The 14,571-nt window shown below is 39.8% G+C and overlaps 1 protein-coding gene and 1 long non-coding RNA gene across 3 annotated transcripts; both read right to left on the bottom strand.

The window, feature by feature from the left end:
* Window positions 1-1,684: 1,684 nt before the first annotated feature.
* LOC103520667 lies at window positions 1,685-9,172 on the bottom strand. 2 transcript variants are annotated; one of them, XM_008485768.3, is made up of 2 exons: window positions 8,494-9,172; window positions 1,685-2,058 (listed from the first exon to the last, which is right to left on the bottom strand). In XM_008485768.3, exons 1-2 carry the CDS (start codon window positions 9,125-9,127, stop codon window positions 1,853-1,855), a joined length of 840 nt encoding a protein of 279 aa, XP_008483990.1. In that variant the 5' UTR covers window positions 9,128-9,172; the 3' UTR covers window positions 1,685-1,852. The 2 variants fall into 2 exon arrangements, with proteins under 2 accessions (XP_008483990.1, XP_026687497.1); XM_026831696.1 differs by having other exon boundaries at window positions 1,685-1,963; window positions 8,399-9,172.
* LOC103520666 lies at window positions 2,387-4,174 on the bottom strand. The gene is made up of 4 exons (XR_541952.3): window positions 4,156-4,174; window positions 3,652-3,840; window positions 3,216-3,361; window positions 2,387-2,748 (listed from the first exon to the last, which is right to left on the bottom strand). It is a non-coding gene; the product is annotated as an uncharacterized LOC103520666 (long non-coding RNA).
* Window positions 9,173-14,571: the final 5,399 nt, after the last annotated feature.

Consider the following 14,571-nt stretch of genomic DNA (forward strand, 5'->3'; position numbering starts at 1 on the left):
GGACGATAAGACCATAGCAGTTACAGTTCCCTCTGTCAAACCTATTAGAAAAAAAAAAAACCTAAAAAAAAAATCCCTTCTACACCTTTCAGCCCTTCTCTGTTCCCATTCAAAGAAAACTTTCTTCCCTAAACGCGCTAAGCTTTTCCGAGACAATGGATTATCTGAGCTGACAAAGGATTTTCCACAGAACAATGGGAACAAAACTTGGGCGACGCGACGTACAAGAGAAAATGGAGCCAAAAATTGTGTTATTCATTCTATTCTACCTATATTCCATTCTATTCTTCTTAGCGAAAGAAAAAGCGTTCATTTCAACTTTCTTCCCTAAACGCGCTAAGGTTTTCCAAGACACAATGGATTATCTGAGCTGACAAAGGATTTTCCACAGAACAATGGGAACAAAACTTGGGCGACGCGACGTACAAGAAAATGGAGCCAAAAATTGTGTTATTCATTCTATTCTACCTATATTCCATTCTATTCTTCTTAGCGAAAGAAAAAGCGTTCATTTCGCCCAGCGACATTTAAGACAAAAGATTGCTAAGAGCTCTTTTGAACCTTTATACCAGCCTGAATTTCCCTTGCTAAAGAAATAGCAAAGGTTGAGTGCGACGGGCATACACTTGTAAAATTTGTAGCCAGAACCAAATGTCAGCCCAAAGCAATTACCCTAATGTGGGCTTATTGAGAGGCTGACGGAAAACGCCGACCCCTGTACAGGGAAAAGGCGAATAAAAAGAAGAAGAAGAAGAAGAAGAAGAAGAAGAAGAAGAAGAAGAAGAAGAAGAAGAAGAAGACAGACAGTATCATATGTGGCCCTGGCCCATACAGACCCATAGAACTGAGAGCAAAAAGCTCTAGGTATTTATATTTATGTTCTTATTCTTTGTTTGCTCCCCACTCCAGTCTGTTTGTAGCCTAATAACTACCTAATAGGTAACTCTCCTAAAATCAGCTCTCTCTCTCTCTCGGTGATGATAAGGGGAGTTGGGAGAAAAGAACAGTAGAGCAGGGAAGCTGCCAGTCTAGTTAGCTTGGTTGATAAGCGCTAGGCCGCTGGTTTGATTCCCGCCCGGGACGGATTTTATCCTGAACGGATAATGTTCGTTCTCGGAACGGCTGGTTTTCTCCTATCCTGTCTTCGTTTTCTCTTAGATTTCGGGACGATGAAACCTTAGCAGTTACAGTTCCCTCTTTCAAACCTCTCAAAATAATGAAAAATAAAAATAGCTATCTCTATTTTAACTTTAACTTGTCCTTAACTTGGACTATACTTATTTCAAAACGCTCTTTTTACTTTCCTTATCCTATAGGAAGGAAAGTAATGTAATCGGGTCAAATTTTCGATGGTCAGTTTTTAATGCCAAAACACGTTTTGCTTCGGCTTTGTTGTTTTGAGAGAAACTAAAAAGAAAATGGCCGCCGCCGACAAAACAACAAAAGAAAAATGCGCATTTTTTCCAACAGTGTTGCCAAGCTGTGAAAACCTCTTTGCAGGCATTGCTAGAAAACCTCTGACAATGAGGTTTTTCATCCTTTATGTTAAGCATTTTGCATACCTACCTACACACTACAGAAATAATTCCACGGCGTTCATACAAAATTTAAGTTGAAGTACCTACCTACGCTACGTTGCGTTGCATTGGTCAGGTAGGTATGTAACTTTGTAGATTTTTCTAGATACCTACCTACCTATTCCATTTGAAAAAATGAGAAAATTAATTTGTAAAACTACTGGGCTCTACTAAACGCCCAGAAAATATTTACAAACGGTGAGCTTGAAGTAAAAAAAATATTGAGAGTACCTAATTCGTGGAACAGGGCCGGGCAAATAATCACTTTCTCCAAACTAAACTTTTTTCGTTCTGACCCTTTTCAGTCTGTTTCTTAACATTCCAACAGTGACTTTTCCATGAACAGGAACTGGCTGCATGTGCATGTGCAGGGTACTCCAAACTATGTTCTGAACGGGCATGTCAATAGAGTTGCTTTTACCCTGAGATATTCCAGCAGCAAAAATTGGGTTACTTTTGAACGGAGGCATTCCATCATTACCTATCGGGTAGTAATAGTTTGGTCGGGGAAGAAAAGCTAAAAGGGACACATAATTATTTCAACACAAAACATTAGAGTATCTACATAAATTGACAGGGAAAGGTTTCATTAAATCTAATGGGGGTCTGAATTTGCAGAAATCGCAGATAAAAACCTAATACTTGTACCCCCACTTTTTTTATGAAACCATGTCCAAAGAGCCACACAGGTCTCATAGGTAGCTGATTCTTTTCATACATTTCAATTTGATGGCAAAAAAGTTTTTGTCATGGGGGGAAAAATACCTGGTTCTTGTGAAAATTGCTGAAAAAATCCGTTTCCCCCCCCACCCCCCTCATTTCCAAATTTACCCTAAAATCTGGACATCTGGCTCACAGTGGTTAGGAGTTTGGCACAGCACAGGTCACCTCTACTATTTCCGCACAGTTTCTTGCTTTGTTCGGGTTTTTACTGGCACTGGCACGCAGGAACCTCAGCCACCCACTCAGCTACCCCGGTTGGCACTGTCAGTCAGGAGCTGGGTTTTCCCGAGGCTCAGCCACCACCTGCACCAGCCACCGCCAGCATGTCAGCTCAGCAAGTAACCCCGTCAAGTACCCTCTCGCCTGCTGCCGGCTACCAGCACCTCTCCCCACTTTACTATTAACTCTCCTATCACCTCCAGCTCTCTCGAGACTCGTTTCTCGCCTCCTAACAAATGAGCCAAGAACAAAAGTCAATTAGTAAGGGGGAATTGTTTCGTTTGAAATAGTAAGGGAAGGGGGTTTAAAATAACAGGGTCACTAACTTTGTTCACAGATTTGGCAATAAAAGAGGATCAATTAAGTGAAACTGTGATATTTTACACAGTTAAAATCTAGTAAGGTAAACTGCAAATATAATCATTTTCCTTGCCTTTTGTTTTAATAATGGGAATTTTGTTTAATTTTGTTTTAATAATGCCTTTTGTTTTAATAATGGGAAATATAACAGTGATAGGTTAAAATAAAAAGTAAAATGTTACCTAAGAGAGAAGAAAGCAGATGAATCAATACACATTTCTAAGATGTCAAGTGAGTTATGAAATTTTTAAAAATTACCAATATTTTAATGTAAAACTTTATTGAAGTGAGAAAGATTTTACAAAAGAAAATAACAAGAAGAAATAATATCAATACCTTTGCTCAACAGTGCAACTTGATTCAGAGTTTCATTTGATTGCTCAAGAGGGACTGCAGGTACATGATTTGAATGAGGCAGAGGAGTTTTTTTGTGCTTCTCTGATATGTAGAACATGTGCTGGGTCCAAAATAAACCAGGTCATCTGAAAAGAAAGAATATATAATTAGACAAACTGGGGGAGAAGGGACCCTAAAGTTTGACTCAGATGTACATGTTCAGGTGTTTGGTTGGAAGTTTAATTTTTGTTGTTAGTAGCAATAATATGAATAGTGCTAAAGACTGCTGAGGTAGTAAAGTAGTATTGATACTTCAAAAAAATATTATTAAAAACAGCAGCAGAAAAAAAAAGTGAAGGAGACCAAGATTTTTTCCATAGTTACATTTTCCTTACACTTGTATTCATAAACAGGAGCAATAATTTGAAAAACTCACCCATAAATGATAATGGTGTCAAACATTTATGAGCGGGAACGAGATCTGCTCACACTTCTTCCATTTCTCTCGTGTTTGTTGTCCCTGTCAATAGACTTGGAACGTGCCTTCCTTGGGCTCTTGCTGCCAGACCGGCTTCTGGAGCTGAAGCTACGAGAACGGGTGTAGCGACGGTCACGAGAGCGGGATCTGGAATAATATCTTCAATATTAAGGTACAACTAAGTATTGTTAACACAAAAGGGAAGTAGAAACTCATAAACTGAAAACAAAGGTGATTTTCAAAAAGTCAAATGTTTGTTGCTATGAAAAGATCAGGCTTTTTTTTTGAACAGGGCCAATTTTAACTTTCCTTTTATTATTGTAATGGTTGATTTTCTATACAGAAATGACATATACCACTTAGCCCATTAGTAGATTAGTACATACCATAAAGGTATACTTGGAGCACATTAAAAAAAAAAAAAAAAATCAAAAATTGTTGAAAGTGTAAGTGTAAGCATACCTGTCTCTCCTCCTGTGGACTTTTTTTTGTCGTAGGTAGGTAGACATTATTAAAATTTTCCTTAATTTGTTATTTTATTTGTTTCTCTTTTGCTCTTTCTCCTTTGCAGTCTGTGGTCCCAATGGCATACCTACAGGTCGCATCGCCTGCAGTGCTCACGGGTTTTACGATGCTAGCATGGACAACAGTACCTACTCTGCACTTCTATAACAACTATGATGACCCGAAGGACAAGAGCAATGCCATTCTAGTGACGGCGCACTATGGGGAGTACAAAACAGTCGAGACCCCTTTCAAATGGTAGACAGGGCCCGAACGACCAACCTAGTAGGTAGGTACTTACCCAATTTCAAGGCCGTCGTGTTCCCACCACATTTCGTAGTCTGCTTGAATTTCTTCGCAAGGATGTCTTTCAGTTCCTTATAGGCTAGTTGTAGATAACCGTCTAAATTGTCCATGAGGATTTCTATCAGAGAGAACGTGTTGTATTTGTTGTTGATGGCATCCACTAGGTTTCCAATATCTTGGCCTAGACTTGGGATGAAGTTAGTGGACATGATGAGGGTGATTGTTGTGAATGACAGCAAGGGCATGGTGGTCCGATTCTTTTTTGGCGAGTATAACTCGCGAAGTCTACATCATATACCAGGGGTAGGATATCATGCAGTGACGGGGGGTGAGGTTTTCAAAAGGAGAAGCTGTGGCACAGAATATACAGACAGTATCATATGTGGCCCTGGCGCCCTGGCCATACTTCAGACCCATTGAACTGAGAGCAAAAAGCTCTAGGTATTTATATAAATGTTCTTATTCTATGCTCTCCACTCCATTCTGGTTTTAGCCTAATAACTAATAGGTAACTCTCCTAAAACTTGTGTCACCCTATCAGCTCTCTCTCTCTCTCTCTCTCTCTCTCTCTCTCTCTCTCTCTCTCTCTCTCTCTCGGTGATGATAAGGGGAGTTGGGAGAAAAGAACAGTAGAGAAGGGAAGCTGCCAGGCTAGTTAGCTTGGTTGACAAGCGCTAGGCCGCTGGTTCGATTCCCGCCCGGGACGGATTTTATCCTGAACGGATAATGTTCGTTCTCGGACCGGCTGGCTTTCTCCTATCCTGTCTTCGTTCTCTCTTTAGATTTCGGGACGATAAAACCTTAGCAGTTACAGTTCCCTCTTTCAAACCTCTCTCTCTCTCTCTCAAAAAAAAAAAAAAAAAAAAAAAAAAAAAAAAAAAAAAAAAAAAAAAAAAAAAAAAATTCCTAAAAACTTGGCTAGCGTATACTTATTTCAAAACGCTTTTTTTTTTCTTTTGGATGTGCGACTAAAAAAGAACAGTAGCTAGATAGGAAGGAAAGAGGCCCTAGCCTAGTTTCAGCGCCCTAGTTTTCAATGCAGGAGGCGCCACCTGCGGGTTGAATATCATGAATGATTGTACGAACTAACCCGGGATGGTTGCCATGGTACACCATCAATTCCTTCGTGAAAACCAGAGGGCGACGAAAAAAGCCCATAAAAACTACAGGGTGACCAAGGTCGATTTGAGAAAAATGGGTGTGTGACCTAAGTTTATCTTATTTATTATTTATTTTTATGCGATTTGAGAGCCAGTTCTGAATTTTTGTGGATATCACAACTTATATGTAGTTGACTAGGTACCTCCTGTTAGCGCATTAACTCTCAAAAGGACTTTAATATTTTTAATTGTTGTGTAACTGCAAGAAATGCTTGTCATGCGTCACAAATTTTGTTCTTCGATTAATCCTTGCCGTAAATTCCTTTTGACATGACTTAACTCGAACCGTTGTACTTCTCAAATTCTTGAATTCACTGCGCTAACCACCAGCACCACAGATAGGTGGTAATCTTATATTATTTTTTTCTCTCGTATGCCGCCACTTGTCGCTACTTGAATAAAGTAGACCCTACTCAATTTAGGCATTCACAAGAAGGCTGCACCGGCGTTTATTTCAAGCATGCAGGGTCAGAAAAAACTTTGCCAGCCAGGAATCGAACCCGGGACCTTCTGTGTGCAAGTTTTCCCAACGAGCAAGAGGTCCAAAGCCCCGAAATTTCGACTGGGGCCCAAACTGACGAACTTTTGGGTCACACTATCAACAGCGCCGGAAAACATAAAGTTTGGTATTTCCAGATAAATATGTATGTAGGTACTTTATAATGTTTTCCCCCCTCCCTTTCTTCCTTCTCCATATTCTCTCCCTAGTTCTCCCTCCTTCCCCATATTCTCTCCCTTTTCTCCCATTCTCGCCCTCTTCTCCCTCTCCCTCTTTACAGCTATGTGGGACAAAATATCAAAATTTATGGGAATTATTCGAAGCGACATGCGGAAAAGGGAGAGAAAGAGGAGGGAGAAAAGGGATGATGAAAGAGAGGGGAATAAAGGAGGAGGTACGAAAGAGGGAGGAGGAGGAGAGAAGGAATAGAGGAAGGAATAGAAAAGGGAGAAATTGGGAACGAAACGGAGAAAAGTAAAAGAGGAGGGATGGGAGAAAGGGAAGGCACAGGGAGGCGAGCAGGAATCGAGGGAGGGAAGAGGTAAAATTAGGAGGGAGAAGGAGGAATGAAGGGGAAGGTACCTGTTTTGGCCCGGGGAGCTTCTGAACAGACGCTAGACGTTTGGGATTTGGAAAATAGCGGGTATGCAATGTAAGCGTTAGGTGGCGGGTTCGATTCCCGGCCGGGGCGAACTTTATCAAATAAGCTTTTTTCTCGGGACGGCTGGCCTTTTCCTATCCTGTCTTCCTTCCTCCTCGATTTCGGGAAGATAAGGCCTTACAGTTCCCTCTATTAACTTATTACTACACAAAACGTCCACTCCGAGGCTTAGGTGTAGGGGTAAACAGCCCTACACTGAGAAAAAAAAAATGGTGACAGGGTGCTACAAGTTTAGGGTGGAAGAACTCTATTATTGGGTTACTTCCCCTGATTTAGGCTGTTGGAATGCTATATTATAGTGTCGAGCTTCCCGATATAGAGTTCAATATTATAGACTTATAGAGTGCCGGAACCCAGTCACCCGATTAGGCTGCTGGCACCCTAGTTTTTTCTCAGTGTAGAGGATGGGCTAAGCTTCTACGAAAGTCCCTCTATTAAACCTCAAAAAAAAAAAAAAAAAATCCTTTCTAGACCTTTTAGCCCTGGCCTTCGCTGTTCTCATTCAAAGAAAACTTTCTTTCCCAACGCGCTAAGGTTTTCCGACACAATGGATTATCTGAGCTGACAAAGGATTTTCCACAGAACAATGGGAACAAAACTTGGGCGACGCGATGTACAAGAAAATGGAGCCAAAAATTGTGTTATTCATTCCATTCTAGCGGTTCCCAAACTTTTATTATTATTTTTTTTTCCGTGGCCTTTTCTGTGAACGCGGCCTCTTTACTGTATATTATTGTAATTGTAGGTAAACGTATTTGTAATTTATTTATTTAAAGTGAATATAATACAGGCAATTGACAAAAACTGCATAATGGCAACACCCTATTACATCATTAACACTGTGTAATATTATGATGTGATCTTCCCGGGTATCTTGAAGTCCTTAATTCACTCAGGGGCCGCGGACCCCAGTTTGGGAATCGCTACTCTATTCTACCTACATTACATTCCATTCTATTCTACTTCGCGAAAGAAAAAGCGTTCATTTCGCCCAGCGACATTTAAGACAAACAGAAAGTAGAGGGTAGGCGAGATCGCTAAGAGCTCTTTTGAACCTTTATACCAGCCTGAATTTCCCTTGCTAAAGAAATAGGAAAGGTTGAGTGCAAAGGGCATCCACTTGTAAAATTTGTAGCCAAAACCAAATGTCAGCCCAAAGTAATTATACCCTAATTTGGGCTTATTGAGAGGCTGACGGAAAACGCCGACCCCTGTACAGACACACGGGAAAAGGCGAATAAAAAGAAGAAGAAGAACAGAAGAAAAAGAAGAAGAAGAACAGAAGAAGAAGAAGAAGAAGAAGAAGAAGAAGAAGAAGAAGAAGAAGAAGAAGAAGAAGAAGAAGGTATACTTAGGTACCTATATCTACAAGCTCCATTTAAAACAAATAATTCTTTTCGATCGATCCTCTTCCATTCAACATCTCATGAAGGCCGTTTCGTCAGACTAACACTGGCTTGATGGAAATGGGAAGCTTGTAATTAAGAGATGAGCATGCATTGACATTACACAGGAAGTATACATAGATAACATAGCGGGGGCCTTTCACTCTGACATTTCAATATCCTCAACTATGTTCTGAACGGGCATGTCAATAGAGTTGCTTTTACCCTGAGATATTCCAGCAGCAAAAATTGGGTTACTTTTGAACGGAGGCATTCCATCATTACCTATCGGGTAGCTTTGGAATTGAGGCAATTGTGGCACTCTATCAGCCATAAGTAGGTTGCCTTTAGATTGAGGCATTTCATAAGCCCATATTGGGTTGACTTTACTTTGAGACATTTCATCAATCATTATCGGGTTGCTTTGGAATTGAGGCAACCCCCCAGCCATAATCGGGTTGCTTTGATGCATTTCACCATTAATTATAACAGGATTGCCTTTAGGAGACATTCCTTCACCAAACATTTTCGGGTTGCTTTTAGACTGGGGCATTCCACCAGCTATAATCGGTTTGCTTTGGAACTCAGGTATTCCATTAATCGGGTTGCTTTTAAAGTGAAGCATTTCATCAGAAATCATCGGGTTGCTTTTGAAATGAGCAATTTTACTAGCAATTATTCTAGAGTTGTTTGGACCTTGTTGCGGAACGTCTCTATTGGGGAAATTATTTTTGCCAATGGTGTTATGACTGTTGGTAGTGTTGGACAGTCTATTCATCATTTGAACGTTTTTGTTTAAATGGAGAAGATTCTTTACATAGTTCTCCAAATCGCTGGAATATTTTCCAATGGTTTTGTTGTTGGTTAAATGGAGAGCATTCTTTACATAGCTTTCCAAATCACTGGCACGGTTCTCCATCGTTTTGTTGTTTATATGAAGCACAGTTTTCACATCGGTTTCCAAATTCTTCATCAGCCGCGCAGGCCGTTCACAAAGTCCTGAGACTGTGTAGGCAATTTTTTTTTTTTTTTTTCAATTTTATTTACCTATTTTTTTAATTTTTGCAATAACAGTTATGGCCGATCTTAGCACTGAGAGTTAACACAGTGTCCAGGGCTGTCTTTGACGTCACCCATTTGATTTACACAGGCCAGTATTTCTTAAACTCTGGATTAACTGAAAACTCTCTGTGTGTGTGTTTTTTTTTTTTTTTTTTAAAGGGGTTTGACAGGGGAACCTGAAACTGCTGGGGCTTTATGGCCCCGATTTTTTTTTTTTTTTTTTTTAAGAGGTTTGACAGAGGGAACTGTAACTGCTATGGTCTTATATCGTCCCGAAATCGAAGAGGGAAGGAAGACAGGATAGGAGGGAAGCCAGCCGTTCCGAGAACGAACATTATCCCATCAGGATAAAATCCGCCCCGGGCGGGAATCGAACCCGCGGCCTAGCGCTTACAAGGCAGACGAGCCACCAACTAAGCTAACTAGGCTGGCTCTCTGTGGTAGGATCAGGCATACAAAAGTGCTATGAAATGTATGAACACTACAATGGATGCCATATTCCACAGATTATTTTTTAGACCGCTAGATGTGGCCGCGAAATAATCACAATTTGCGTTTTTATTATTATTGTCATTATTTGTACCGTACCCCAGTACCTACTCGTGATAAATATTGTTAAATTATTGAAGACGTTCCAACAATTTTTGATCACCCTGTAGATCAGAGTCTCACCAAACGTCACACAAGTCTAGGATTCCGTCAGATGGAGAGAGAGAGAGAGAGAGAGAGAGAGAGGCAGAGAGAGAGATGAAGAGAGAAAGAGAGAGGGAGGGAGAGAAAATTGAGAAAGAGAGAAAAATCATTAGTGGATGTGTTCATTTCACCACTCCATATTAGCCGATGGAAGTTAACCTACCTCTTACTCCCTAGCTTTAAGGTTCTTTAACACTACAGAATCTAACAGATAGTTGGTCGTTTTAACCGATCTCTGAAAACAAAGTAGTAATACCTACAAAAGAATAGGTTTTGCAGACCGATGACTTCAAAAGAACGTGAACTATTCCATGGTTGGCTTCTTGTCTTCAAGACATCTCTTGTGGGTACAATAGACACGATAGAGTGTTGACTACTGAAGCGACAACCATTAGCCTTTGAACCTTTAAAACAGATATTATAAAATAAAATGATGGATGGGGGGACAATGTTTTGACACATTTTGACATCTCCATCATGATTTGGGTCCATTTTGAGTTTTGAGGGATTCTTGATTTGGGTAGCCAAGTTTTGACATTGGGTCCATTTTGGTGATTTGAATTAGTAATTTGGAATATTTGGATCCATTTTAGAGAAGTAGATTTTTTATGGTTTAATTAAAAGTAGAGGATTCATTGTTCATTCTCTTTTTCTCGCTCTCAAAATTAGGTCAACTAGGTAACTTTCTACTTTCTACTCAATAAAATTTTGAAATAGCTCTCCCCTAAGTGCCCAATATTTTTAAATGTACCTACTCATAACTGATGTAAGAGTAGATATTAAATAGGTAGGCTTTTTAAATAGAAAGCATAAATTAGCAGAAATAACAGGTAATAGTAAAAATTTGCATTAGAAGGCAATAGGTAATTAACTGCCTACTTGCATTTCAGCATTTACCTATTTTCTTGATGGAGTGATTGCTCATAAAATTCTCAAAACCCGACATCGACATGAAAATACCTACTTGAAATGGAAAAAAAAAATGACTTTCATATTATAAATGTGAATAATTTCCACACCGAAAAGCCTGCTTGAAACCTGCCTAGAATAGGCCTATACCTTAGGTGCCCTTATTAGAAAAAGTTTTTTTTTTATGGCTGATAGCTAGAGGCTGATAAGCGTGCAGTTTTCCATTTTGCGTGAAGGAAATTGTTAGCTATGCATGTAGACTAGGCTTTCATTCAGGGTGTCCCATCAGCTGGGGCTGCGTTCTTGAAAACAACCTCAAGGTGTTTCCACACATGTTTGGACACACTTTTACAACTTATCATACCTATTACGCAAAGATTTGGATGTCACATCTCATTATCTACATACCAATACTAATGGTAATGCAAGCCCGCCTAGTTAGCTTGGAAGGTAAGATTACCTGCCTTGCAAGTCTAACTGCTAGTTCGCGATGTCGATTTCCGCCAGGAGCGAACTTTGTCTTAAACAGTACCTATATAATGATCGTTCTCGGAAAGGCTGGGTTTTCCGACTTTCTATCCGATTCTCCTTCTCTCTTGAGACTAACTTGAGAGCGAAAATTTTCGTTCATAAAATGGGCTTTAAGAGCTTTTTTATTAATGACTCATGATATTCCACAAACTTGGCTCACCCTATACATTATAATAAACATGTATATCATATTAGACATCGTGGTGCCTATAGCCTTCAGTGTTGACTGGGAAATTCACTAGGGATCCGTCACACCAATTCCGTAACTTCCGTCAGGAAACAACGGGAGGAGGAAGCAAAGACGGTTTTAATTACACATAGCTCACCCAAATATTTATGCTGATTTCTGGGAAAGTTTTGCCCACAGTAGATCTGAATAGGTATAGGTCGTAATCGTAAAGCAAGCTTCTTTCGTCTAAACAGTAAGAGATAATTGATTTTAACCCAGATATGCCCAGCACCATCGACATTTTCTCTTTTACCTATAACTAACCTTAGTTTATCATCCAGTTTTGAACCGAACACCCACTTACCCCGCCAGAAATCTCGCTCCTCTACAAAATGTCAGTTATATTTTCAATTCATAGAAAGTTTTGCCCACAGTAGATCTGAATAGGTATAGGTCGTAATCGTAAAGCAAGCTTCTTTCGTCTAAACCTCTAAACAGTAAGAGATAATTGATTTTAACCCAGATATGCCCAGCACCATCGACATTTTCTCTTTTACCTATAACCAACCTTGGTTTATCATCCAGTTTTGAACCGAACACCCACTTACCCCGCCAGAAATCTCGCTCCTCTACAAAATGTCAGTTATATTTTCAATTCATAACCGGAGGTGGAGATTTATTTGTACCAAGCAGGGTACCTCAAGGTTCCTTCATGTGCCCATTTTGATCGAACCCTGGGGGGTTGGCAGGTATATGAAGCACATACAAATCAAAATCGTTTTTTTATACTTCACCTTTCTGCTTTATGTTCACCTAATGACTTCAACCCTATGATTACCGCTAACGGCGGCCAAACATGCAATTCCCTTGTGTGGTATTAAAAACAACCCCGACAACTTTCAACTCCGGGGGCGGAGAGGGACGGAGTTTTTACCTGGCGGGGATTTTGGATTTTGATTAACCTCCAAGATAATGGCTCTTGTACAGGGTACGAAAGCAGATTGAAATTACTTACTTTTATTACCCGGGCCGAACTTTATCATAAACATAGGGTATTTTCGATTCCCGGCCAGGGCTAACTTATCTTAAACGCATGAGGTTTGTTCTTGGAGCAAACGTCTTTCTCCTATCCTGTCCTCATTCTCTTATAGATTTCAAGACAATAAACCTGCACACGTAGTTGTTTCTTCTTCAAATTTAACACAAATCTGTAACGAACGCCTGGAAAAATGATAGTATTGTAGCTTGAACTTAAAAGCCTAAGTCCGCCTGTAGGTATACCTGCCTAGGTATATGTACCTAACGTAAAAACGCAAAGTTTTAGAAGCCCTATATAAATTTCCCATGTCTAACTATCCAACCCTGTATATTTGACTTTCACGTACGTCAAATTTATAGTCCTGGTACGAGGATATAGCTCCATTTGTTCCAATTTTATGAAGCACGGATCTGAAGGGAAATTGGTGGGTAATTTTTCAAACCGCAAATTACCCCCGAGGGAAAACTATTCATATGATTGACTAGTACCTACAAAATGGCTGAGCTTTGGGTTTCATGTGGAATTTGTTTAAATTTCGCTAGGTAGGTAAATTTGTAAGTAGGAATAGGTATTTCAGGTATTAGAAATAAGTATTTTAAGTAGGTAGGTAGGAAAGTAAGGGGAGGTAAACTTACCAATACATGGATGTAATTTATTTTTAGTACTTTTTGGAATGGGTTTCTGTGGGTTCAGGAGTATACATAGATAGAATTTGTAGGTATAGGAACTTACCTATCTTTATAGGTACATAGAAATTTTCTCAATTGAATTTCACCAAAACTGTTTCTTCAAACTGAAGTTTTGCCTCAATAGCGACGACTCTCGGAATCTCAACATCACCGAACCCCATTAGATTTCAGCACACCTAGGTTAAGTAACAATGAGGCGGGCCATAAATTATGTCATCCCTGTGCAATAGGGAACACCTTTACCTTTACATTCAAAATTAAACAATGCTCGAATCAAAGTGAAACTGGTTTGGTGTGACCTTAACCTCTTCAGTACTGATGAGTCAAAATGTGAAACCTTTGCCCACGTCTGCATCTGCATGGTTAGTTTTCCAGAATAAGATGGGGTGGGATCAGTTTATTAAAATTGCGGACTTCCAGTTTCACATTTTTTTACTGATGAGTCAAAATGTGAAACCTTTGCCCACGTCTGCGTCTGCATCTGCATGGTTAGTTTTCCAGAATAAGATGGGGTGGGATCAGTTTATTAAAATTGCGGACTTCCAGTTTCACATTTTTTTTTTTTTTTCAAGAGGTTTGATAGAGGGAACTAACTGCTGAGGTCTTATCGGTCCAAAAGCGAAGGGAGAAGGAAGACAGAGGATAGGTGAAAGCCACGCGATCCGAGAACGAACCTATCCGTTCCGGATGAAATCCGCCTCGGGCGGGAATCGAAACCGCTACCTAGCATTTACAAGACAGACGCGCAACCCTTCAAGCTAACTAGGCTTTTTTTCGCTCAATAAACTGACTCGCTGATTCTCATGAGTCTGTAGGGCTCTGAAGAGGAAAGAAAAATCTCATCAAATCAATTTCCAAAGGTATAGATACCGGCGTGAACGACCTGGGATTCCAGAGTTAAAACGCCTTATTCGAAAAAAAAAAAAAAAAAAAAGGTACAAACACATTTTAGAATCAAATGTTACCTACAATTTTAGCTATTTATTTATGATCAAAACGGTTTTCACTTCTCAGATAAAACATAAAACTCGCAGTCAACCAGGAAAGGTCCTCGCGTAAAAGATATATCGAAAGCAGAGAAGGATCTACTTTATTAAAACGTCCCAACCACGTGTGTTCTGTGAACTCTGTGAAGTCGACATTGAGAAAATTGGTCCCTCAGTTACTGCACAGTTTTGCTGTTGGCCGTTTCCTATAAGGACCGTTTCCAAGATGGCGACGAGTTGAGACATCTTTTCTTCAAATCTGAAAAAAAAAAAAAAAAAAAACGG

Source organism: Diaphorina citri, unplaced genomic scaffold, assembly GCF_000475195.1.
Source record: "Diaphorina citri unplaced genomic scaffold, Diaci psyllid genome assembly version 1.1 scaffold3912, whole genome shotgun sequence".
Taxonomy (NCBI): Eukaryota; Metazoa; Arthropoda; class Insecta; order Hemiptera; family Psyllidae; genus Diaphorina; species Diaphorina citri.

Coding starts and splice junctions, on each gene's coding strand:
- LOC103520667 (XM_008485768.3), bottom strand. CDS start 9,127: ATGGAGAACCGTGCCAGTGATTTGGAAAGCTATGTAAAGAATGCTCTC. Junction 2,059..8,493: donor ATTCCAAAGCTACCCGATAG/GTAATGATGGAA, acceptor ACTACCCGATAG/GTAATGATGGAATGCCTCCG.